General features: G+C 41.4%; 4 protein-coding genes across 5 annotated transcripts; 1 reads left to right on the top strand and 3 right to left on the bottom strand.

Moving 5' to 3' along the window:
• The first annotated feature begins 3,580 nt into the window (after positions 1 to 3,580).
• On the top strand, positions 3,581 to 8,404 carry LOC129588328 (potassium voltage-gated channel subfamily H member 2-like). The gene is made up of 4 exons (XM_055482500.1): positions 3,581 to 4,333; positions 5,851 to 6,081; positions 7,169 to 7,261; positions 7,921 to 8,404. The coding sequence occupies exons 1-4, from the start codon at positions 4,258 to 4,260 to the stop codon at positions 8,007 to 8,009; spliced, it is 489 nt and encodes a 162-aa protein (XP_055338475.1). The 5' UTR covers positions 3,581 to 4,257; the 3' UTR covers positions 8,010 to 8,404.
• On the bottom strand, positions 8,239 to 10,278 carry LOC129588326 (uncharacterized). 2 transcript variants are annotated; one of them, XM_055482498.1, is made up of 3 exons: positions 10,135 to 10,278; positions 9,813 to 10,045; positions 8,240 to 9,001 (listed from the first exon to the last, which is right to left on the bottom strand). In XM_055482498.1, exons 2-3 carry the CDS (start codon positions 9,968 to 9,970, stop codon positions 8,446 to 8,448), a joined length of 714 nt encoding a protein of 237 aa, XP_055338473.1. In that variant the 5' UTR covers positions 9,971 to 10,045; positions 10,135 to 10,278; the 3' UTR covers positions 8,240 to 8,445. The 2 variants fall into 2 exon arrangements, with proteins under 2 accessions (XP_055338474.1, XP_055338473.1); XM_055482499.1 differs by lacking the exon at positions 10,135 to 10,278 and having other exon boundaries at positions 8,239 to 9,001; positions 9,813 to 10,124.
• Positions 10,279 to 12,103: 1,825 nt separating this feature from the next.
• LOC129588266 (ATP-dependent translocase ABCB1-like) lies at positions 12,104 to 22,715 on the bottom strand. Its single transcript, XM_055482434.1, has 21 exons — positions 22,471 to 22,715; positions 20,127 to 20,211; positions 19,990 to 20,061; positions 19,878 to 19,905; positions 19,658 to 19,693; positions 19,232 to 19,395; positions 19,080 to 19,126; positions 18,931 to 19,017; positions 18,037 to 18,208; positions 17,830 to 17,954; positions 17,647 to 17,763; positions 16,756 to 17,233; positions 15,975 to 16,365; positions 15,196 to 15,672; positions 14,953 to 15,036; positions 14,776 to 14,882; positions 14,510 to 14,713; positions 13,812 to 14,210; positions 13,358 to 13,552; positions 12,909 to 13,265; positions 12,104 to 12,576 (listed from the first exon to the last, which is right to left on the bottom strand). Exons 1-21 carry the CDS (start codon positions 22,668 to 22,670, stop codon positions 12,379 to 12,381), a joined length of 4,023 nt encoding a protein of 1,340 aa, XP_055338409.1. The 5' UTR covers positions 22,671 to 22,715; the 3' UTR covers positions 12,104 to 12,378.
• LOC129588295 (uncharacterized) lies at positions 22,691 to 23,339 on the bottom strand. Its single transcript, XM_055482461.1, has 3 exons — positions 23,060 to 23,339; positions 22,929 to 22,997; positions 22,691 to 22,870 (listed from the first exon to the last, which is right to left on the bottom strand). Exons 1-3 carry the CDS (start codon positions 23,288 to 23,290, stop codon positions 22,691 to 22,693), a joined length of 480 nt encoding a protein of 159 aa, XP_055338436.1. The 5' UTR covers positions 23,291 to 23,339.
• Between the last annotated feature and the right edge of the window lie 1,017 nt (positions 23,340 to 24,356).

Raw genomic sequence — 24,356 nt, 5'->3', positions numbered from 1 at the left:
TGAGTGTGCTTTGGGAGTTGAGCAGTTGCGCTTCCTGAAAACAATATGCACGCACGATTATATCGCATGCAAAAATGGACATGAGGCATTCGGCAATCGGCGTAACCTTGAAGATTCACTTTCAGATTTTAAAAATTAAGATTTTTTTATGCGGAAACGAAATAGTTTTATCCGAGTTCTGTGCTTTCTGACCGTGACTGGTGGCGTGGTTTATTTAAATTAATCTGACCATGGGCAAGTGAAATAAACTACATATATTCAACTAATTCCAGCAAAAAAACAATTAATACTGAAAAAGGCCCAAACTGGTTTTCTTTCAGAGTAAACTTTGCGACTTCTCCACTATGTTTTATTCGTCTACCTGTTAAAGGCACGATGGGGTCATCGTAAGTATGTTTATGCTGGTTTCGGCGCAAATTGCTCTTTTGTGTATTTTTTTATTGCGAAATCAAAATCGAACTTTGTTCTAGAACTACTTCTGTCTATCCAATACCGAAGTGTCGAGCGCGGAGGCTAACTTGTATACTGTGGACAGGACTTCAAACATCAAAGCGCTACAACCCTTCGAATTGCGCAACAATTAAGGAAAGGTCACCAGTTCTTTACGATACAACAACAGCTTGTCGATAATATCGGTTCACGATTATTGTGTGGTGGAACGGTGATACTTTGTGCACTTTACATAAATTTTCAAACGGGAATAATTACGGGTGATGGCGTTAATGGTGATTGACTATAGTGGTCAATTAGCTGGTCAGTGGTCACCTTTGTGTAGCACTGTTACCACCTCATAGTACTACGATTTTTCAGCAAACAGAGCTCGATAATTTGCGATCGTCGATTCACAAGAATTAAGCGCGCAGGCGAAGCCGCTTCTCGTAACCTCTCGGTATACAGCCCTGCCGGGCCAAGTTGGGGCAGTTTTTCTCAAAAATTTCCGTGAGTTATCCGTCACCAAATCAAACTTACTAAATCTTTACATGATGCCTATGTGTGTCCAACATCTGCTGCACTTAAGGTTTCCATGCTGAAAGCGTGCTGCGAATTACAGCGGGATAAAAATTAGAGCGGGCCAGCTGGAGAAACTGGTTCGACCCATCCTACTTGTTAGGCACTGTCCGATTTAGAATTCGTTTATAAATTGGGTGTGTGTGTCGTAGTGTAAAATCAGTAACTTCAAGCTGTTCCCCTTTTCGTGCTCTTCCAAATTATGCAATATACCAGCTACTTTCAACCAAGCCTGCGTGACCTTAGCAGTCTGACTGGAGGAACCGGAGAACTGGAGGATGACCTCCTCTGCATGCTCGCCGTACAGGCACATGGCGCCCTACGGAAATCTTTTTAGACAAATCTCGTTCATGAAGTTCTGAGGGTCAATTTAAATCTCGCTGTCCTCGTAATAGACCCGTATTCCGCTCCAGTGCGTTCAAACAGCGACAACATCTTTTTTTATCTTCCGCTTTGTCGGTTTTTTATTCCACTTATACGGCCCAGCCTTCTGCCCGTCTGTGCAAAAGATGCCAATCTGGACATCAAATTCGTATGATGTTATCCATGTGTCATCAATGGAAAATATCATTTCGAGATTAGCACACCAGACGCGCTAGGCAACCCTCTTCTTCCGAAGGCTCATTATATCATAGCAGTCTATGGGAACAACACCTTATTCCCCGGTGACCGCAAGCAGACGTGGAGCACGATTCTTCTCCCAACTTGTAACAGACACCTTTTGGGTCTCTCAATAGTTTTCAAAAACATCCACGAAAAAATATCTGCAGGTGACATTTTCAGAAGCGCACGTATAAGCGCCCTAAAACAGACCACTATCCCATCCCCTAAATCACCGATCGGCTCGCTACTGGCACACCGATAAGTACCGGATTTAACAGTTCTAGATTTGCGACGAAAAGTTACATTAACTATGCTAAAAGATAACAGCAAAACAATGAATACAGTTATTTTATAATTTATTTTTTACAACTGCCCCAACTTGGCCCGGCAGGGCTGTATATTAATTACATATAATACCCATATAACAGAACAAGCAAACCTCGTTCTGTGGTGGGTTTCCCTGGCAGATTGTTTTCTTATACCCCGGCGGTCGTACCTGTTTAATTGTTCCACTGCATAATTACTACATAATTCGTTGTTGATGTTTAGCGGCAGAACATCCCGCACTCTTTAATTTATCCTGTGTATTAACCAGCTAGCGGCACTATTTTCTCGGTAATCAGGGAGTTGCCAATATTTTTCTCGGTTATTTGAGTAAAAATTGGATTATCTCCTAGGGCTGGCTGAGCCTGACGATCCAATCCGTCTGTTGACAAATGTAGCAGTTTTATGAGCCGGCTTGTGAAACCATGCAAAGGATTGATTACCCGCGTTGCGTGCCTTAACTGCGCTTTGGCTTTAGATGATCCTATATCGGGAGTACGCTACCTGTAGTCTACCGTTTCACCTTCAATGCCCTGGATTTTCCCAGGATCGGCTATGCTAATGAGCGCGTGGTGGCGTTTTCTTTATGACGTATTTATTTATCACGGACGTTATAAACGGGAAAACAACATATGCAAGATGTGATTACGAACTATGTATCAGCAATAATAGCATGTCCTACGTTATATGGTATAGTATGTATAAGATGCTTGCGTGTTTGATTTATCTTACTGCTACTCGTAGCAATTGCCGGCTTTCATAATTAATAAAGTTCCTAGTAAAAAATGCATGGAAATGTCCTTCTTTAGACTGACACTGGCGTCGCAATGCGATATATGCCGTGCCAAATTTCCTCTAATGCCATAAAATAAAAATTGTCGTCAGTGGGATATATTTATCCCAAGTTTCGACTGGATATATCCGGAATATACGTTATCGGCACGCATCTTTCTGTGCTGCACATAATACCGAAAACATCCCATTTCTGTTTGGTAACACTAGATTAGCACTTTCCGAGCTCCGGGTTGGCTTATAAGTAAAAATGACGTCTTTGTCATGTTTTTTAAACAGGGGCCGTTACGTAAACATTCACTTTGGCGTTTATGTCGCCGGCGTCTTAAGCGTTTTACGCGCATTTTCTTCCATAATCAGACAAAGGCAGCCTGCATTAGCGTCTACCATTACCGGCATATATGGGACAGAGGATGCACCAAAGCCCCGTTGCTTCTATTCATGCCGGCCGTATCAGCTGTCGCGCGCGCGGCAGATGATCATTTCCGGTGATGGGAACTGCCCAGCTTATCTCTCTCATGTTACCCCCCGTTCTAGAGAAAAAAACCCGGCACAGTATATATTCGGCGCCCGCTTTTTGTTGTCCAGAGTTTTCACGCCAGTAAAGTTGTACTCTGGCTTTTTATTACCCTGACACGTCGCCGATTACCCCCGATTGAGCCCGGTAGACGCACACACAAGCACACACACACGCTCATTTTTCACTTGTCCATCAATATTTATAAGATTCCCTTAAAAACCCCATTTCGCCGATTCGGCGAGATCAGGTTGCCGGTCGCATATAACGCAATGGGTGCCGGTTACAGGCGGAAATGCGTATAATGGATCGATGCCGGCATTGGCCAGCTGACTTAGATAATACACACATGTACACACGTATATATAAGTATGAACTACCAGCGCACCGCGTATTAAAACATGAATGTCTTTAACGCCGGTCGCCTCATCATTCTTCCAGCCTGCCGCACACAAACAAGATTCCCCACATCCCCGCACACATCCCAACGTCCTACTTAAGCCCAGCTGGGCAGCTGATGATTTCCCCCCTCTCTCTCCGTGATCTTCACTATATAATATATTCCCTGGTGGAATATGTTATTGTTTGTTTGCGGATCGGTTTAGCGAAGCTGAAGCGGGCAGTTGGAAGGAATTACTGGCCCTGGCATCTATATCGCCCTGGTGCGCGATTATTTTCCCAGCAATTGCCAGCAATCAAGCGCCTTGATTGCCGGGGACTGCGTGTGTCCGGGGGACCGCCGCATTCAATGATGGTTGTCGCTGGCAGGCATGCCGTGTGGTGAATAATATTCTGTCCGGAGCCTTGAGTCTTGTGTATATATAAGATCGCGCCGGGCTCCAAAGAAGATTGTGTGCTCGCGCATCCTGGATCATCCCGTGTTCCGGTAGTTGGAGTAGGAAGTCACCGCGTTAACGACACACATATATACATATTCACACCATAGCCTGTTCCCCCTCAACGCTCACTCTCGCCAATTCGCCACCATTCAGTCAACAAACAGTGCCGGCACCATGCCCATACGCCGGGAATGCGGCAGCCAGCAATTCCCCTTTATCGAAGCCATCATCCGGAAGTTCGAGAGCCAGAGTACGTATTGTTGTCATTTTATGGGCTAAGTGTGCGTAAGTGCGGTTTCGCCAGCTAGGTTTGTCGGGCTTTTGTCCTACATAAACTCGGTCATTAGGCGCTTAATTTATTCTGAACATGATTTTGTTAAGAAAAACTTTTTTACAAATTTTTATTTATCAGCTTAACTATTTACTTTTAACTAAAATGCGTACATTTATTCTAACTAAATTTTTATCCAAAACAGTACGGTCTATGCAATTTCTTATGGTCCAGCTTTTGTCGATATATGGCGAACCTAAGCAGCAACAGCAACAGCAGTAAAGAAAATATATATTAATTTATAGAAGGCTGTTTATTGATTTACTGCCACAAAGTTTATTAATATCGGTATTCGTGTGCAGCTCTGCATTATAATGATTACGGTCTTTGCAGCTAACATAATAGCTGCATCAGTTACGTATGGCCTAAAATATAGATTGATATAGCCTTTGATTTCTAAAAACAAACTATGCCGGTGTGCGAGCGCTTCCTGTCGATCGCTGAATCAATTAAAATGCATTATATGGCTGCAAGTCTAAATTAATTAAAAATAACGGTATTATAATATAATAACAATGAGCTCAACAGCGCTATTCATCTCATTACACTCATTCCCGCAAGAATACTCTGGACAGCAGGAAGTTCGGGTCCAAAAATTAGGCAGCAGCTAAAATATTTTTGCAGTTGCTGGGTACTGCAGTTTAGTACATGAAATAGGAAAAAGATAATTACCCGAACACCTACTCATAAAGAATTAAACGTGCACCGACTGTCGTTTGAGCACGCGCCGACAACGTATACCCAGCGTAAAATAACGGTACCGGCGTATGACGCACGTGTTTTATTGGTTTCTTTACTGTCAATGATTGCCCGGGACGAACACCTATCCCGTTGCCGCACAGGCGTCGAATGTAAATCAGCATCTTCCGCTTTTTTGCCAAAGTAAATTAAAAGTAAATGGCCAGTTATTAGCGGTAGGCACGTTCCCTATTCCCTGTATAAATTCTATGTGCGACTGTACACTTATCGATCATTCATCCATAACGGGGTATGCACAGCGCCTTGCGCAATGTGCTCCTGTGTGTTGATTTAATTGTATCAATAAGAGCAGTCTGGCGCAGTATTGCTCTTCTCCTCCTCAATCCGGCGTCTTTTCCGGAGCAAATTGAACTTGTTTTAGAGGCCCCACCTATTTACATGACGCTTACACACCTGTTTTGATTTTTTCTTATATACACAGTTTGCACAAATATTATTTTAAGTTGTGTTTGTTCGCTTATATATTTTACAGTACATGAGACACAATAATCCCTGATATTCAACAAAACCGCTAATAAGGCTTTATTTTTTCCTGTGTTTCGGGGAATTACGGTTGTATTATAACAGTGATTAACGAAATATGAGCATTTAATTGCATGATCAGCATTACACTGTCGTTGACCTTTCATTTATACACCGGATGTAAAACATTATCTTGTTTTTTTCCTCTGCAACAGATCGCGTCTTTGTTATTTGCAACGCGACAACACCACACGTTCCCATTATCTACTCCAGCGACCGCTTCTTTGAATTTACTGGCTTCAGTCGGCCGGAAGTAATGAAGAACAATTACACCATCCAGTTGCTGCATGGACCGCGGACGGATTTGACGAAAATTAGGCAAATTGAGGCGGGTGTGCGGCAGGCCGAGGAGGTTCTGGTACAGCTCTGTCTGTATCGCAAAGACGGTAAGGCGACGCATATAATGCCGGCAGATAAATCTCTTCCTTCTTTTTTTCAATAATAAAACCATTGTCCACTGAACCGAAAAAATGTGATTACTGGTAACGTAACGATAAGTGCGCACTTGCGCCGCTATTGCCGGTTACGCTTCGCATCGTCCCTTTATTACTGTCCGGGATTAGCCGGCAATGACAGACCCTGGGTTTTGACTTTATATCGATTACTGTCCAATCTCGTTTATCATTGGGAAATCTGCTGTACTGAAAGGGGATTTATTTTGTAAACAAAGGCGAAATATATTGCAAGTATTCACACACATATCATGCGATAACAGCGAAGCGAAAAAATGACAGTTAATATGCCGATGAATTTGCAATGACGTAAGATAATCGAAATTTCATCAGCGCACACGCTAGTGTTGATGAAAATGACAGTTGGGAAAATTGAAAAGGATAAAACCATGACACATACACACAGTGACCTCAGACAAGAAAAGGCATATAATATTAATAATCGGCAAAAGCAGAGAAAAGAAAGAAAGCAATCAACAGAGAGAAAAAATCCGGTTACACAGCATGATGTAAACTTTTCTTTTGAGAATTGGCAAAACAACCCTCGGAAAGGAGCGACCGGGAGAGTGAAACGACATATACCAGTTTTTCGCACGTAAGGGACGTTTGTCATATAATGGGGAGAATTTAACGGCTGACCTAAAAAACTGAAGAGCCATCCTTAGACAGCTACACACACGCACTTCTCCGTTGCCGAATCGATTTCCTGTCACACTGCACTGTGTATAGCCCTTTATGTGTTGCATGCGGGAAAAGAAATGCATATATACAGCGCGATGGGAATTGCATTAGGCAGCAACATACGTTGACGACAGTTGTACAAGGAGGCTTTCAAGCAATTGTTACACCATTCATCAGCAGCGCTTAAGTGTGAAACTGGGCTCTGGGGCGTTCATTAATGGTGTATAGTGGTGACCGGATGGGAATAAGAACAATGGCTAGCGCCGAGCCTTGAAAATCTTTAACAGTTGCCACCTGGAGATACAATCGTGACCTTGGGTGATTTTTTCTCTCTTAATAGGAACGGAGATGCTCTGCAACGTCATTCTCATACCGGTGCGCAACGAGACCTCCGTTGTGGTGCTGTACATACTCAACTTCGAAGATGTTACAGGTCAGTATACAAACATTCCGCGATGACCTTTTATTTCTTTCTAATAAATGGCGAACAAAATTTCGTACATCAACTAGTGTCACATTTTATTAAGAACAACACATATGACATTTAATTAGTACTGAATACAAACATATACAATTGATTCCGTATTAAATAATATTGTTAAGACTTTTTTTCCATGAACTCTGTAGTTCCTATGCAAGCATAGACAAAAATTAATACGTTCTAATCAGATAAAAACAGCAATGCAAAACAATAATTTAACAAATCTGGCGGTTGCAGTAATTATAAATGAAATTGATTCCACTTTAAGCAAGGTCTTACGCAACATTTTACCGTGGCTAATACATATTGTACAACAACGATTCTGGCAACTATTCGTCGGCAGCTACAAATTACTATATACATCGCATGCGATTATAATATATCTCCCATGAAATTGACCAACATAATTCAAGACCACTTGACGCTGATTAATAGTCGGAACAAATAATGCACGCTACTACTGATGAAATTCCGTCTAATCAAATTATATGCTAGTAGCGCTGTACGTAAATGGCACACCCTAATAAAATGCATCCTATTCGTAAAACGTATCTGCTATACCCCGGGTAATATATAACCGTGGCACGTAATAATTGTTTTTCTATATATAGCGGGAAAAGATCCCAAAGACACCCCATCAAACCCCATTCCTAGCTCAAGCAAGACAAAGAACGACAATCGCTCACGTACATCCAGATAATTATCATGTCATACGCATAACATAATTAATTTTTATTCCCTTCGGACTGCGCCACGATTCCGCTGGTGTACAGTCCCTACTGTAACCATTTTCCGGCATAATCCAATCAGTATTATTCAATGAATTCAAAATCTTGTTGTACGAGTTTTCTAGACATTCTGTTTTTCGGGTTTTCGTTGTGACAGATCTGCCACTGTTTTTGCAAAACTAGATATCTATATACATTGCTGCAAAAATATAATACCTGTATGTACAACTTTATTTAGTCAATGGATTCAAAATCGTGTTGTACGACTTTTCTAGGCATTCTGTTTTTTCGAGTTTCCGCTGCGACAGTAATGCCATGTTTCTGCGAGACTACATATACACTGCTGCAAAATAAATGTACAACTTTGGTTTCACTGGTTAACTTAATAAAAAACAAAGCAAATTAAAGCTAGCAGGAGTCTTTACGATCGGTTCGGTGATTCCTATGCACACTCCGCAAGTACTCTTCCACTTTGCCAGCGGATATCCGGCGCAGATCAATGGACACCCGCTGGTGACCTTTCATAGCTAGTACACACTCGGTAAAGCCTTCCACCGGGTGCCGTTTCACCACCCGGCATTCCTCTAATCCTACAAACTCCACCGTCGCCGGCATACTGCATAATACATCCAGACGGATTTGGCCGGTCTGAAAGATCACCTTTCGCAGTTTGGGACACTGCTCGCTTAGCAGGCGTCGCAGCCGCGGCCACACCAGGTGGGCCTTGTTGCATAGTTCGTTGGCCAGGCACAGTGTGCGGGTATGCTGCCCGACAAAGCGCATGATCCACAGCGCCAGGATATGCTCGTATGCCTGCACGATCGGCTCCATGTCGGCGAAGATTTTCAGAACAAAGAGATCCTGATAATGGGTTTTCCAGGCGGTGTCGAAGTGGTCCGAGTTTATGATCACTTCCCGTTTTAAAAGAGGCTCGGCTACGATGCTTTGCCATCTCTTGGAGACGCTAAAAATATTCAACATTTACATAACCACGAGTAAAAAAAATAGAAAATAATAGCAGTACATACAGGCAGATAAATAAAACTCAAAAGCAGTTCAACGAGATGACGAGTAAACTTATACAAACAAACAAAGGTATGTATAAAAAAACGAATAAAAACGGAAATCGTGTGAAACTGCTAACAGAAGATTGTTGAAAATACTGTATCGGCGCGATATGTCGCACAGACAACAAACACTGCAAAAACTGCTTATCGGATGCCGCACCATGAGATCGATACCGATAAGTGTTAACGCTTAAAAAGAATCGAATTACACAGCTTAATTGTATTCAATTTTCCCATTGACATATCAGGCACGTGATGCTTACACTGTGCCTTGATGCACTAGATGCAATGAATAGCATGTTATTTGCAGAATAAATGAGCGTTTCCGCAACACACTATGTAGGTTTGGAAATTTTGAAATTGTAATAAACTATTGCGTGTTTGCGCGTATATATATAATGTGCTAATATTACAGCTCGTATCCAATTTCTGCTTTCCTGTAACGAAACTGCCACGCCACATGTCGTAACTACCATGAACTGTATTATACGCACAAAAAATTATCACCCCCAAATTTTTCCATAATTTTATAATCTTGATTTGTTATTGTGTCTAAACATGTACAGTGATTATAGTTTTCCTCATACAGGCATTTAATGGCGCAGTAATACTACTATAATTTTATGTAAGTGTGGCGTGCGCTTAAAAGATTTCCTTATAATTTTTGGTAGTATTTTCTACAAAAAAACTTTTACTTATATTGCTCACCTTGTTAAAGATGGATGATGGGATGCCGGCATCAACTGTAATATCTTCTCCAAAATTTCTAGCGGTAATTCCACATCGGATGCGTTATCCCCAGCATCCTGAGAATCCAAACAGTCCTCCTCCACAGAAATGGCCGGAGATTCAAACCAGACGCTCATTTTAAATTTTCACTTTGATTCCACTCAATTATTCAACTCTCCTATGAATCCGTATCAGCTGTGCTGGACAAATCACTGCAACGCAATTAATATTACACGAGCAGCAATAATTATAGTAAGACTTTCAGAAATTCCGAACTAGTGTAATAGTGTGTTTGACTTACATACACAAAAACCAAATTCGACTAATCGACACGCTAGCAGATTTTAGGTTACGCATTTCAGTATTAAGGAAACAACCGCATAGTAAATAACTCGGTATGCATATACACGAAAGCTTGTGTTTATATCAACTTGGATAAATGCAAAAGTGTTACACTATACAGTTTCGGGGCATTTTCCGCTTAGTTCTCTTGAAAATGTTTATTTCCACGTGATACCGCATTGTTTGGCAACATTTTGACTGACAACTGCCGGTTTTTGTAGGACGTTCGCATTCTGCATAATATGCAACTGCGCGCGCAAGTTATTCGTTAATTTTTTTTATACTGCAGAACATCCAAGAATTTTCACCACGTCGGCGTTAGGGATCAGTCAAGAACAAAGGCAATAACATCCGATTATTGAATGCTTGCCCGGCGCAGATGAGGTCATTGATTCAGTGGAAGCGTGTCATACGGTGTTTTTGTTTAATAAAGCGCGCGCTGTTATTACACACAAATGAATGCATGCGCCCATCATTCCATGTGAAAGAAAGTGTCAACAAAATTGTGAAGGTTGTACTCGTAACTCATGACTACGGGTAATGAAAAGCAATCACGTGCTGTGCCGTTTTCTAAGAAATTTAATAAAAACCAGTCATAAGCAACCGTTCCACAGAACTACCGTAAAGTTGTATTCCGGCGCATATTTCCGCAAAATTTCACCGGCTATACAGTACATACGGTGCAACCGTATAATTACCAGACTGTCTGAAAGATGAAAACAGTTTTTTGTACCGTTCTATTTTACCTTCGAAACAATCATCCTTGTACCGAACTAGCCGAAATGCAGCATGTACGATGCCGGAAATAATTGTTGTAACCTTGTCATGTACGAAATGTGGGCAATTTACATCTTGCGCTGTCAAAGTAAATTTATGACGTGTGCAATTTTGTTGTTAAAATTTAAATGCTGTATTCGTACTGAACGTTCAAAAATTTTTTGATTTTCGCTGTTTATTAGTAGAAGTAATCTTAAAAGCATGTAACATGTACATGTACCAGCGTTGTGAATTCCGGTACTTGATTCATATTTGCACGTAGGAAGTCGACGTATATACTTACATTATAGGAAGAGATGTCATCCCCCGTTGCAAAATGCAATAATTTATAAAAGCAATAAAGAAATAAAATGAAGGATATTACTAGGTAAATTTTTTGCCCCCACTAGCGCCATCATTATCGCGTTGACAAGACACGATCTGCCGAGAATGTGACTTATTCAGACGTCACTAAAAGAAACAGCTATTCGGTGTATACCGTCAACAGAATCGTCAATGAGAAGGGCAATTTCCGTTTAATAGGTTGCATGTGATATGTTGCCACCAGCACTGTATTGCGATTACGGAACATCTGGATCGGCACTTCCGGCCTGGATGACAAGCACTGCGCTTGCAGATTAAAGATGTTCAAATGAATTACCAGGTGTAATGGATAGTCGACTGTTGTCACTCATTGTACGGAATCATCCGATTTATCACATCAGGGATATAAATATTAGCTGCAGGATTAACGACTGCTACTTACAATTTACAAACAATGTAAACACACTGTAATACCATAACATCGTTGGAAATTGCTTTGATCGACAGCAAGCAATCCAAATGAGCCATTATATGAACAATTAATTTTTCAAAATTACTAGGCACGACATGTTAGGCAATCGTTCCATTCAATGCTGAACAGTATTACATGAAATAACTAATATTTAATTTTCCATTCACACATCTTCCTTCTAAGAATATCAGATTTTCCACCCACAAATTTTATTATGTTAAATTTTAATCAATTTTACAATATGGCTCATTTACGCGCGCTTTTAAATCAATATTTGTAATAAAATAAAAGATTCTGGTTGCGAGTTCATAATAATTAATACGCTAATGATATACGCATAATACGCGAACATATGCTCCCACATTCCGTTACAACGTTAAAAGCTCAATTTCATTCCACACGTAAATCAATCATTTAAACACAAAAAATTAACACAGAAGGAAGCAAAAACCAGTTTTGCGTTATTCAAGTTATTTGAAGTGAGTCTCATTAATTTTGCGGAAAGCCTATGTCAATCACATAAAGCAAAATGAAAACTTTCAACGTAAGAAATCCAGGCTCAAGCAACAACAAACAAAAATACAAAAAATCATAAAGACGACCACTGCCCATAGTACTCTCTTTCCCTTTGGTGCCCAACCGCGTGACCTTCTACTTTAAGCGCTGTCCTCGTGTTAGTTCGGCGTAGAGGCCATTCTGGGCCAGGAGCTCTTCATGGGTGCCCTGCTCCATGATGGTGCCCTTGTCCATTACCATGATCACATTGGCCTCCTTTATCGTCGACAGCCGGTGCGCGATGACGATACAGGTGCGACCGGCACTCGCCGCTTGCAGAGCCACTTGTACAACCTGTGAATAAAGAATTCAAGCACAACCGCTTATTCCACGTAAAATTGTCAACTTTAATTATGCTTAGGATTTTGTAACATTAATACTTACTGCAAAACCCAGAAAATTGTTACTGTTTTATGCATAACTGAACCGATCTCTGGTCTTGCATTTTCTCCTAAATTAATTCAACTAAAAAAGCCTGCAAGCGCTTAATTTCGCTCGCCAGTATAGAAAACATTTACGAAAACGAAGTCTTAAACTTTACCGGTCACGATTTCATCATAAACACGAACAAGTCGACAAAGATATCGGAACTACAGATATCGCGCATTAGTCAGCATCAGACTGACCTTTTCCGATGTGGAATCCAGCGCCGATGTGGCCTCGTCCAGCAGCAGTATCCGCGGATCGCGGATGACCGCACGGGCAATGGACACCCGTTGCCGTTCACCTCCACTCAATTGCGTGCCTTTTTCTCCAACACCCGTCTCATAGCGTTGCGGGAGGTTCATAATAAAGTCGTGGATATTCGCCACACGGGCGGCATCCATCACGGTCTCTTCCGGCACCACGGCGCCGTCGGGCAGAGAATACGCGATGTTCTCGTTAATGGAGGTGTTGAAGAGGATGGGCTCCTGCGCCACAATAGCCACGCGCGATCGATACGCTTCCAGATTCAGGTTCCGCAAATCCACTCCGTCAACCAACTGTCAGTCCGGAAATAATAAATTTAAATCATAAAAATCTCAGGTTAGGAAACCAAGCTGATGAATGCTAATGAATGGCAGTTACTAATTACAATTTCTCCTTCCACCGGGTCGTAGAAACGCTCAAGCAGCGATACCACCGTACTTTTGCCGCAACCACTGGCGCCTACAATGGCCAGTGTCTGACCAGGTTGAACGCGGAAACTCAGGTTTTTCAGCACGGGAACATCAGGACGAGATGGATAATGGAAAGACACGTTTCGAAACTCGATTTCCCCGCCTCCTTCCTGTAACAGCCAACCTTCAGTAAATTATTATTTTGTCACTTAAGAAGGCACAGTTTCTGATAAATACACGGCTTGAGCCTTCATTTTTCAAAATGTTCCGTATTTAAACAATGGCAATGTTCAGCGCTACCACATATATATACCTGACCAGCTTAGCTTTGGAATTTTTTTAATTTTGCCAAATTTTTAACGGTACAAAGACAGTTGTTTAACAATGCGGTTAAATATCGAAACCATATTAAAACTAACGAAATTTTACCGGACGTGTTCCCGCAGTGCTGTACACGTCGAATCGCGGCAATTGACTCATCATTTTGAGAATCAAACCGGCCGATATTCTGGCTTTGGAATAATCCGGCAGCATTGACGTCATCTGTCCGAAGGTCATTGCTACGAAGGCAATCCCGAAAAACACCCGGAAAACATCCACAAACTTCATCTGTTCAATCGATACCAAGTAGTATCCAAAACGGAAGGCCCCGGCATACAGCAGAAAAATAACGGCCTGCGAAAATGCAAAGGCCACGGCATACACCTTGCTTCGGCGCAGATTCGTCTGGTGAGGAAATTCCAGGTACTTCGAATACTGATCGTAAAAATATGGTTCTTGTGACAAAGACTGCACCGTCTGAATATTTTCAATGGATTCCGCCGCTGTCTAAAGCAATCCAAAATAAACTGGCACCACTAACGAGCTCGAAAATACACACGGTATACTACACTGAGCAAACTCTTAAGTACTATAACAATAGTCAAATATTTCTGTTTCTTTTTAATACACATCTTTGGACAAAATTGTTTTTGAAGATATACAATTTTGATTATTTCTTCAATACTTAAATTATAATCATTTTACGTAGCGGATTTTGAACAATGTCTTTTTAACTAATGAAATATGAAAGTAAAAATTCTACTAAACAGTTTAAACTACACAATACCAATTTAATGGAACCGTACATTTCCCGCTCGCTCGGATTCCCTGGTGTCTTTCTGCTGGTCACCGGTGTGCAGTTTCATGCTGATGCCGCCGGCCAAGATCAGAACCGGGGCACAGCCGATAATGGCCAATCCCAATTGCCAACCAAAATATCCGCAAATAACAATGGCTGCAATCCCGGCAACCGCGGTGTTGACCAAAACACCTAAGCGATATCCTGTCGCCTACAAGAATATACTCAACATGCAGTCTTCCACCAAATTTCCACAATTCTGTCAAGTCTTACCCCTTTGACCATGGGAGCATCGGTAGCCAGACGTGTGGTCAGTTTCCCGGTGGTATGGCGTTCTTCATCAAAGTATGCCATGTCTTGTCGAAGAACATTCTCAAATGCTGCAAGACATCAGGGTCAATTCGATGGTACTGCATTCTGATGTTAAAGTAATACGACTGGTAATCTTACTTCGAATGCGAAGACGGCGCGTCATCTTATCACCGCTGGTACCAAACATTCCGGCTTGCAGTAGATGACCAATGAAATTAGCAGCTGAAAAAGCAGCAAATGGTTTGTTTCGCTTCTAGAAATATTCTAAAAATTAAATGAACTACAAAAAACCTTCACTACGTTCTGTTATAATAATCCCAACTGAACGGAAAACCAATAAAAGGCACTGGTGCAGAAAAAGCAAGTGCCTGACTGACCAACCTCCTAAAACCAAAAACATGCAGGACCAAAACACGCCAGCCCGTTTCAATGCTTCCTGATCGGTTGTGCTGAACTCTTCGAACATCTGACTGTAGAGCAAGGAAAAGGCCGGCATTGCCGTGCCCAGAATCAAACTGCCCAGAGTCCCGGCAGCAATCCAGCCACACTCGGGACTATTCTCCTTGAGCATGCGGAAAAATGTCGGCGCCTCCGCCTCCTCCGCTTTCAGCTCCTTCATCCTTTCCTCCAAGGAGTCTTTGGATTTTTCCTTAGCGGCTTTGATCGATTTCTGGCGTTTTATAGCTACTTTCTTGGCATCGGTTTCTGCGTGGAATTCCTCCTCCAGATCTTGCTGGCTTTTGGCCTGCTCTGGCGTCACAGCGTCGGCGCGATGAATGCGCTGGAGACTGACCAGTTCCTGATAGATGCCTTTCTGAGAAATTAATTCTTCATGGGTTCCTTGTTCGGCCACATGACCTGTTTTAAAGGTACACTCTTGATGGTATTACAGTACATAGTGTAATGTCTGCAATTTGTAACTACTACAGTAAATAACGGAAAACGACATAATTTAATTTAAACTTCCCTTCTGTTCTTCATTTCCCTTTTTTTTGCCCTAACATACAGTATATAACATTGTTAATTACTTAAAGCAATTTTATTTTAATTTTCATAATACGCTCTGTAATTTACACAACTACTATAATAAAATAACTAAGCAACGAACCGAGAAAAAACATAATTTAATTTACACTTCCATCAGTTTTCCTTTTGCGTACCTTTTTCCATAACATATATCGTACTGGCGTTTTGAATCGTAGACAAACGATGGGCAATAGCAATTGTTGCGCGATTTTCCCGTGCCTTATCAATAGCCATTTGCACCAGATGCTCGGATTCGGCGTCCAGCGCCGACGTGGCTTCGTCCAGCAGAAGAATGGTCGGGTTAGTTACCAAGGCGCGGGCGATAGCGATACGTTGACGCTGTCCTCCGGACAACTGACCTCCACGGTCTCCGACCATGGTGTTGTAACCATCCGGTAGACCGACAATGAAATCATGGATGTTCGCCGAACGAGCGGCCCGCTGTATATCGTCTTCGGTCACTGTGCGTCCCAGGGCAATGTTCTCGGCGATGGTCAATCCAAACAGAACCGGCATCTGTCCCACCTGATCGATACAAGAAAATACAAAATCCTGGACAATATAAACACTACAAAAACAATTCTTTACTTCACATATCAGTGTTGTATTCTAAAAATCAAAGTAGCAACACAACGTGCAATGTAGACCAAAGAAAAAAGTTGAAAAACTCCATTCGGAAGGATAATTGATAAAATAACAAAACAGCTGGCAATTAATAGAAAACAATTTTACTCGTTATGTATGTGAACTGATAAGCGAGTACAGTAATTACAGGACAGGTAACCGTAAAAAGTGAAACTTAATTTCCTTTTTATCCCTGAATGTTATAATATTTATGGCGATGAAACAAGCATCCCCAACAATTATTCCTACTGTAACAAATAGGAATACAAATTATTGTTGTTACAAACGTACCACGCCGATATTGGATCGCAACCAGTGCACATTCAGCTCCCGAATATCCCGCCCATCCAGCAACACCTGCCCTTCCTCCGGATCATAAAAGCGCTGCAACAGCGCCAACAGCGTCGACTTCCCGCAGCCACTATTACCCACCAGGGCCACCGTTTCATTGGGATTCACCGCAACGTTAACGCCCTTCAGCACCTCCACATCCGGGCGGGTAGGGTACCGGAATTTGATGTTCCGGAATTCGATGCGTCCTTCGCACTTGTCGGGCCTGGCGCCGGCATCCGAATAGGAATCAATCGTGGGAGCACTGTCAATGACCTCGAAGATGGTTGCCGCTGCTCCCTTGGCGGTGGCGATCGTGGCCAAGTGCGGTGCAGCCATGCCGATTGAAAATGCACCGATGATGACGGAGAAGATCACTGTGAAGATCTCACCGACGGTCTTGGTCTTGGGGACGGCTGCCAGCAATGTCGAGCCATACCTTCAAGAAAAAGCGTTATCAACTTCAGCAAAGTGACAATAACACTAACAAGTCGACAATCAAAAAGTGCACATACTACCGCAGGTTATAAAGGATGCAAACAATAGTATGCAGCTAAACAAGCAGGGTAGTGCATCAAACTACATTGACACCATCAAAACTAAAATAAAATAATCAAGGAGTTTTAGGTGTATACTGTACTCTAGAAATTATTAGAAAAATGTTATTGTAGAAATCATTTGGTCGAAATGAATATCCACAAATGTGTATCCACGTTTTGCAAAATGCGCTCAGTGTAGAGTTTGAAAGTTTGTTAAGTTACTTATTAGTGAAATGATAACGATTAAACAATTAAAAAATTAATTCATAAATGATTTCTTACGTAATTAACGAACAACCAGAGGTAAACGTACCAGAAAGCCAGTGCGTATGTCGCATACATAATTACGAATACAGCGCCCAGTCCAATGCCAGTGACGAAGGCCTTCCTAATTCCCAACTTTTCACTTGCTGCCATTTGCGTATCGTATCTAAATCAAGTACAAAGGAGGTCATCGTTTTGACCAGTAGCACATGAGCTTGAGAAAAATCTCCACCTGCGAATTTCTCGCCGCTGTCCTCCGAACGCCGTCACAGTCCGGATACATCCCAGTACTTCTTCAGCGATGGCGCCGGCTTTCACGTATTTCTCCTGTTCCCGAGTGGATGCCTCACTGACGAGCTAACCAACAAAATGTATGCAAATCAGGCTAAATATTCTCAAACTGAAGAAATTGCGCATCGTAGCACGCCGACACATATACCTTGCTAATAAAAGCTCCGGCAATGGCCAAAAACGGAACCAGGGATAACATAACCAGAGTCAAATCCCATCCTTTATAAAAACCAACGGCGAAACCTCCGACAAACTGGGCAAAGGCTTGAAGAGCAAAGGACATTTTGTCACCGAGACCATCTTTCACTCGTTCCATATCGCTGCATCACACAAGTATCACTGTAGACTCGTCATAAACGGTTGTGGTACTTGTTGCGTAATAACTAGGTATTATAAATCCCGTTTCTGCGGTATTAACGTGGGTCATTTTCAAACTTCCAAGAGTACAATTACACAGCTATAGTAAAATCCTTAAGGGATCTTGGCCCGGCCCGGCAATAATCCAGATAATACGAGTACCGAAGTACAGACCTGTAGGTGTTTCTTATTGTTCGTTAGGAATTTAGGGAGTCACATTTACTGGTTTATTTAACCTGGAAAAGCTATACAAATTAATCAAAGCGGTTCAAGAATTTTAACCTGGTTTAAAAAGATCACAGCAATAAAGTTAAAAGATTTGTATTGAGTGACCTGAGTGCCATTCAGCCAGCGAGCTTTTGCTGTAATAGCTTATCTCGAATAAATAAAATACAAAAAGTATGTAATGTTTAGAAAAAAAGCTGTTCTACATAATTATCAAATTACTCAGCGTTATCAGCAACGAAACGGTAATACCTGTACTGAAGAAGCCGGTAAGCAGTGCATTTGTAAGAACACTGGTTGCCTTATCAGTCAGCAAATATCGCCAAAAGTCAAATAAATTACAAAGTACTAATTTAAGTGATTGCTGGTTTAATTATTGGCCAATACTATGCATTCCAACCAAAAATAATCAAAGCCAGATAAATTTGGTGCTATCACCATCCCGGACCCGGTTACTTACTCTGATAAACGTGTTGTCAGTGATCCACTTTCATGGGTATCAAACCATGCCATTTCTTGCCGCAGTACAGAGTGCAGAAATTTCTTTCTGAAATTTGCAAATATTAAAATCTTGCAAATTAAGTATACTTAGGACGGCTGCGCACTCACTTCATCTTGTGAATCTGACGCTCACAGGCGGTAACCCAACAGGCCACCTGTGAAATATTGTAAGTAAATAATAAGTAAATAATGCTGTATAAGCAAGGTCATCTAATGCGGGGGAAGAATGTAAACACTCGTTGTTCCCCATACGGCCATACCTGAAATACGCTGGCCACGAAGGATGCCGCGCCAATGTACAGATAGCGGTACGTGAATTTATTGATCTGCTCCTCCATGTACGTCGCCGACGGAATTATCGGGGAAAACGATGAATTTGGTAGTATGGGAAAACTCGTAGTATTCGGTTCACCGGAAGGAATTCCTAACAACGAAATAAGCATAAACCTTCTGCGACGTTTAACCAGGTAAACCGTTGCTCGTTGTTCACCTATTTTACCAAAATATACAGAAATCATTAAAAATACTGAACTGTCACCTAACAATAAAAAACGAGAGAAAAAACAAGTAAAAAATAATCGCCTCGAAAATTCTGCAATTCAGCATTTTTCTGCAATAATCCCGTCGTTAAACAATTATTTCCAACGGAAGATTCGGTTTTATCATACCACAATCATTACACATACCTCCCTCGCCCACACTGAATAAATCCGTCATATCCCCTAACAAGTAAGAATAAAAAACCGCAATTAATACAAGACTTATTCAAGGCGCTTTTCAGCAAACATATACGCTCCGACTCGGTTCATCGTGATGATATTCTAAATTTTTACTGTAAGATTCAATGATTTTTAGAGCAATCTGTATTTAATTGAATCTGACAGTGTAGGTGCTTATACCGCGTACCGAAGACAACGTTCATCATAGGCCATGCCTGCAAATATCGAACCCGTTTACACCGTCCAAAATGCAGACAGCACTTTTCCACGGTTCGTGAGCGTTCGTCACGCTTTCTTACCAGCCCCGTCGCGCAGGCAAACAGGCTTCCCACCACCATCAGCACGACATCCACCCATGTGGCATAGCGGAACTATCAATTCCATAACGAAACAGGTGAGGGAAAACGATAAATACTCGAGGATATTCAGTTCTCACCAAGGTGGAGAACGGAACCGGCGGCAGTTTAGGCTCCGCGTCGTCCTTCTCGTCTTTCTTCTTCTTGGCCTCTTCATCCGGTGGCCTACGTGAAACAGGTACATAACGACGCATTTTACTGAGATTCTAATTTCATGAGATAATAAATCGAGACGAGATTCAAAAGATCCTGCGCATCGGCAGGAGGAGATCGCAGTGACGGACTACATTGCAAGGATTGTTGATTATCAGGCTGACTCAAAATAACATGAGGAAATAACAACAAACGATTACAACGACAGTTTTGCGAGCTTGCATGGGTTGACTCACAATTCACAAACGACACCTAAACATCACGGCTGATCTAATCCTCCTGGAGGGATTGGATGGGCGCTATTCACGCAATTCGGTTCATTTTATGGACTTTAGCGTCGTGCTCAGTGGCAGCGTTTACACATCCAATCTGCCACAAAATCCACTGGAAGTTGTTGCTTTTCAGTGCCTAAGCGCAAGCCCAAGCACAAAAATAATTAATATTAGAGTATTTGAAATTAGAAATTTTAGTTTTTATCAAAAGGAGGGCTTAAAAGCAAAGCGCAGAGCGTATCGACCCTGATAACAGGTACCCGATTTTCTGTTATTATGGTTAAGATTTTATTATTGTTAGAATCTGACTGGCGTGTGAAACATTTTGTGAATTGTAAAAGGTACCACATATCGACATATGCCTCGTTTAAGTAGAAGAATTGAAGATGAATTTCTCTCGCTCGTACTAACTTCTATTTTGACCAAATAACAAATGAACCTTTTTTCAGATACTTTTCCATATGTTACACTTTCAGACCAGCAATGGAAGCATTACAAAACTATTTTTTGTTTAAAATGAAAAGTCAAGGACCGTTTTTGTCCTACCGAAACATGCTTACAAAGAATTCTAAAATATCAATAAATTATCACTTCCACTTAAGGAAACACTAACACATAAGGAGCCTTTCGACAACACTAACATGAGCACTCGGGTTAAGACTATGGTTAAAACTAAGATCAACAATCAGGTTTTCACTTTGATCAGAACTAACGTTAGCACTCGGGTTATGGCTCCGGTCAAATTAAGGAAGTGGGCCGGTACAAGGTACCAAATTCGTGTACATGCACGAAAAGTTAACTTTTGCGCACTCCCAAACACATTTTTAGTTTTATTTTATGACATTCTGCAGCCAGATGACTTGTATTCTAACAATAATAAAATCTTAACCATAATAACAGAAAATCGGGTACCTGTTATCAGGGTCGATACGCTCTGCGCTTTGCTTTTAAGCCCTCCTTTTGATAAAAGCTAAAATTTCTAATTTCAAATACAGTAATATTAATTATTTTCGTGTTTGGGCTTGCGCTTAGGCACTGAAAAGCAACAACTTCCAATGGATTTTGTGGCAGATTGGATGTGTAAACGCTGCCACTGAGCACGACCTAAAGTCCATAAAATGAACCCATTTGAAGCGCCCATCTTCCTCCAGGAGGATTAGATCAGCCGTGATGTTTAGGTACAAACGACAGCCGATCGGCTGTGCCGCTGTGGTTTCTGAATCACTCATGGTGAGCCGATGCGATCCCACAGATCAATACTTTGCCTTTAAATTTCTCTTCTAAACGGCATACCGTACTACGCTCTTTTAGTACTGTACCGAAAAACAATATTTTATTTGTGAATAATATCCTTGCTTCATGTTGGTCGACTAATGAATAAAGTATTACTCGCAATCAAAATTGTTTTAAACACTCTCATTTAGTTTGCGCCGTACTTTGCAAAAAAGCTAAAAATCAGTAGGATTATCATACTTCTACTAATAAAAAGTTGTAAAACTAGTAATAACTAGTATCAATATTTAATCAGTTGTTTCACCGTTACATTCATATTTACTAGCGCACCATCCATGTAAAATAAATTTAAAAATTAAATTTTCCTCTGCATCCAAAGTAATTAAACCCCAGGAGAAGAATTATGTCTCTGTACTTGGACAAAATTGGATTAACTTACACTACGTACGTAATACAAGATAATTATAACGAAGTCTGGGTTTTCGTTGCAAGGAAATCATTGAAAATACTGAATACTGAATTTTGATATGAACCGGCAAACTGGTTCGTAATAATTCCATATTAATACCTGCATGGTTTTACCAATTTACGTATGACACTAAGTGACCACTGTTGACATCGAGGTCAGTTGTAACTCGAAATCAGTTTTAGCTTTGAGAACTACTTTGAAGCATGCAAAGTAACTTGAAAAAACTCAAAGTTTTCTTCCATTTCAGCCGAAGTTTCCCATAATGCAATATACATATACAACGAACTGAAAGCTTACGTGGAAGTTGGTTTGACCCCGACCGTCACAGATGATTGGCCATTTTGCATCGTGTCAAGTTCATGGTCACTCAAGGAAGTGGTATCGTCTGTGACGAGCTGATCGGTGCTTCCGCTGTGCACAAATGCGCCGTTAACATGGCCCCTTGAGGATCTTCCTGCTGTCCCATTTGAAGCACCCTCTTCCTCTTTACGATCCATTTTAAATCGCGGCTCAGGAATTATAGATTATCGATATGGTGATAGGGTTGTGTTTGTGCAGGTAGCACACAAAAATTACTAACCGAAGCAATCATTGACAAATCCAGATACGCCATATGGCCAGCCATAAAGGTCATTTCCTTACGAAGTAGCTGCTCTGTAGAATATGCTATGTCCATTTCCTCGCAGGTGATCCCAACCTGGAAATTGTGGTTTATCACTTCCAGATTTTTGCAGCCTTAAAGGTTGCTTGCTTACTCTTTTTTGACTGATACACTGCTGGCGTGCAAAACAGATTTTCCGCCAGTTGACTAAGAGCTGGTGTGGCTGCAATAACAAAGCCAGTTTTAAGGATTTATCAATGGTGACTTACCAGATTAATTGTTTACCAGCTGACTGACTTGCATTGGCTCGTGTACTAAAAAACCGAGATGACAGAGTGCTTTGACAAAGATGACAATCATGCGACCGGTACGAAAACTGTGTGCCAGGGAGGGCACAGCTATGCAACAACAAATCCATGAAATCACAACGAATATCTCAAAGACAGCTTCCATTAGGTCGATTAACATTTTGACACCGAAAACATCTTGGATCTCGTTAAACAGATCGTACAGCATACCGCTACTGCAGCGTAATTTAAATAGCACCTCTGTGCAAACTTCTGAGCTTCCCTCGAGAATCGCTGCTTCACAACTAACATTTGAATTATTAGTAAGCAAATGGCGACCGCAGTTTCCAAGAATGGAACATGTAAATATAAATAACACCGTTAAGGAAAATTTCACAGTTTCACTTAACAATGTCAAAGTGTATAAATAAATTGTTCTTGCGCCGTTCGTGATGTTGAAAAATGAGTATGGTGAAACACTAAAGAACGTTGCCGAATCCACCGTGGAGGAAATAGCTTCCGTGGTTTCTAATAACGCAAACACTAAGCGAAAAATTTCCAATGTAATCAAGATTCCCAGCATAACCCGGGCTTGGGTGTACTTAGTCAAGCGATCTTTCGAAGAATCAAATTTCGAGATGGTAAGCAGAGCAAAACTAATGCAATGCCCAATTTGGCGAGATCTGACAATAGCGTATATAGATGAAGTAAGAGCAGTCAAGTACGTGATTTGCGTGGACGCATAAGATATCATGACAACAATTACGTTTACCCGCCCGTACGACTCATTGCTTCCTTCCACTGGCAAATCTGCAATGTCCAGGAATAAAACTACAGCCAGAACCGTGATCACTACGTACCCACACGCTCGCAACATTTTCTGCGCACACCGGTTAACGGGGAGACCACTGTCCAAAAACAGTCCCAGGAATGCTTTGTATGGATATTTTTCACCGGCAGAATGCATTTTTGAAACAAGCAAAGCAAAGAACGGATCATAGCAAAGGTAACCAGTAGCAGTAACCAGAAGCGGCAATGTAATCGTTTCTCGGTAATGTTAGCATTTAGCACACGCTCTAATTTGCTGATGCCGCTAAATGTCTAATGTAATTGGTCTGACATATACAGTCAGTGACTCAATGGAATCGAAGGTAAGCACTGCATTTCTTTTCATTTTCATATTATTTATTCCCACAATCAAGTTTCCGTTCATGTTTATCGACGCTCTCCAGTGTCCACACCCGATATGTACAGAGTATATCGCCTTGAAATCGTCTCGTGCACAAAATTAGATG

This window comes from Paramacrobiotus metropolitanus, unplaced genomic scaffold (assembly GCF_019649055.1).
Source record: "Paramacrobiotus metropolitanus isolate TYO unplaced genomic scaffold, Prichtersi_v1.0 Parri_scaffold0000029, whole genome shotgun sequence".
In the NCBI taxonomy this organism is placed as follows: domain Eukaryota; kingdom Metazoa; phylum Tardigrada; class Eutardigrada; order Parachela; family Macrobiotidae; genus Paramacrobiotus; species Paramacrobiotus metropolitanus.
Note: the sequence above shows the minus strand (reverse complement) of the source record. Positions and strands in the feature narration are given on the sequence as shown.

Excerpts from the sequence above, each read along its gene's own strand:
- LOC129588328 (XM_055482500.1), top strand. The coding sequence starts at position 4,258 with ATGCCCATACGCCGGGAATGCGGCAGCCAGCAATTCCCCTTTATCGAA. Across the intron at positions 4,334-5,850 it reads CCGGAAGTTCGAGAGCCAGA|ATCGCGTCTTTGTTATTTGC; the intron begins GTACGTATTGTT and ends CCTCTGCAACAG. Across the intron at positions 7,262-7,920 it reads CAACTTCGAAGATGTTACAG|CGGGAAAAGATCCCAAAGAC; the intron begins GTCAGTATACAA and ends TTCTATATATAG.
- LOC129588326 (XM_055482498.1), bottom strand. The coding sequence starts at position 9,970 with ATGAGCGTCTGGTTTGAATCTCCGGCCATTTCTGTGGAGGAGGACTGT. Across the intron at positions 9,002-9,812 it reads CATCATCCATCTTTAACAAG|CGTCTCCAAGAGATGGCAAA; the intron begins GTGAGCAATATA and ends GAATATTTTTAG.
- LOC129588266 (XM_055482434.1), bottom strand. The coding sequence starts at position 22,670 with ATGGATCGTAAAGAGGAAGAGGGTGCTTCAAATGGGACAGCAGGAAGA. Across the intron at positions 17,764-17,829 it reads CAGCGGCGAGAAATTCGCAG|ATACGATACGCAAATGGCAG; the intron begins GTGGAGATTTTT and ends TACTTGATTTAG. Across the intron at positions 17,234-17,646 it reads ACATACGCACTGGCTTTCTG|GTATGGCTCGACATTGCTGG; the intron begins GTACGTTTACCT and ends TTTTTCTTGAAG.
- LOC129588295 (XM_055482461.1), bottom strand. The coding sequence starts at position 23,290 with ATGCTGTACGATCTGTTTAACGAGATCCAAGATGTTTTCGGTGTCAAA. Across the intron at positions 22,998-23,059 it reads CAATGCAAGTCAGTCAGCTG|CCACACCAGCTCTTAGTCAA; the intron begins GTAAACAATTAA and ends TTGTTATTGCAG. Across the intron at positions 22,871-22,928 it reads AGTGTATCAGTCAAAAAAGA|GTTGGGATCACCTGCGAGGA; the intron begins GTAAGCAAGCAA and ends CACAATTTCCAG.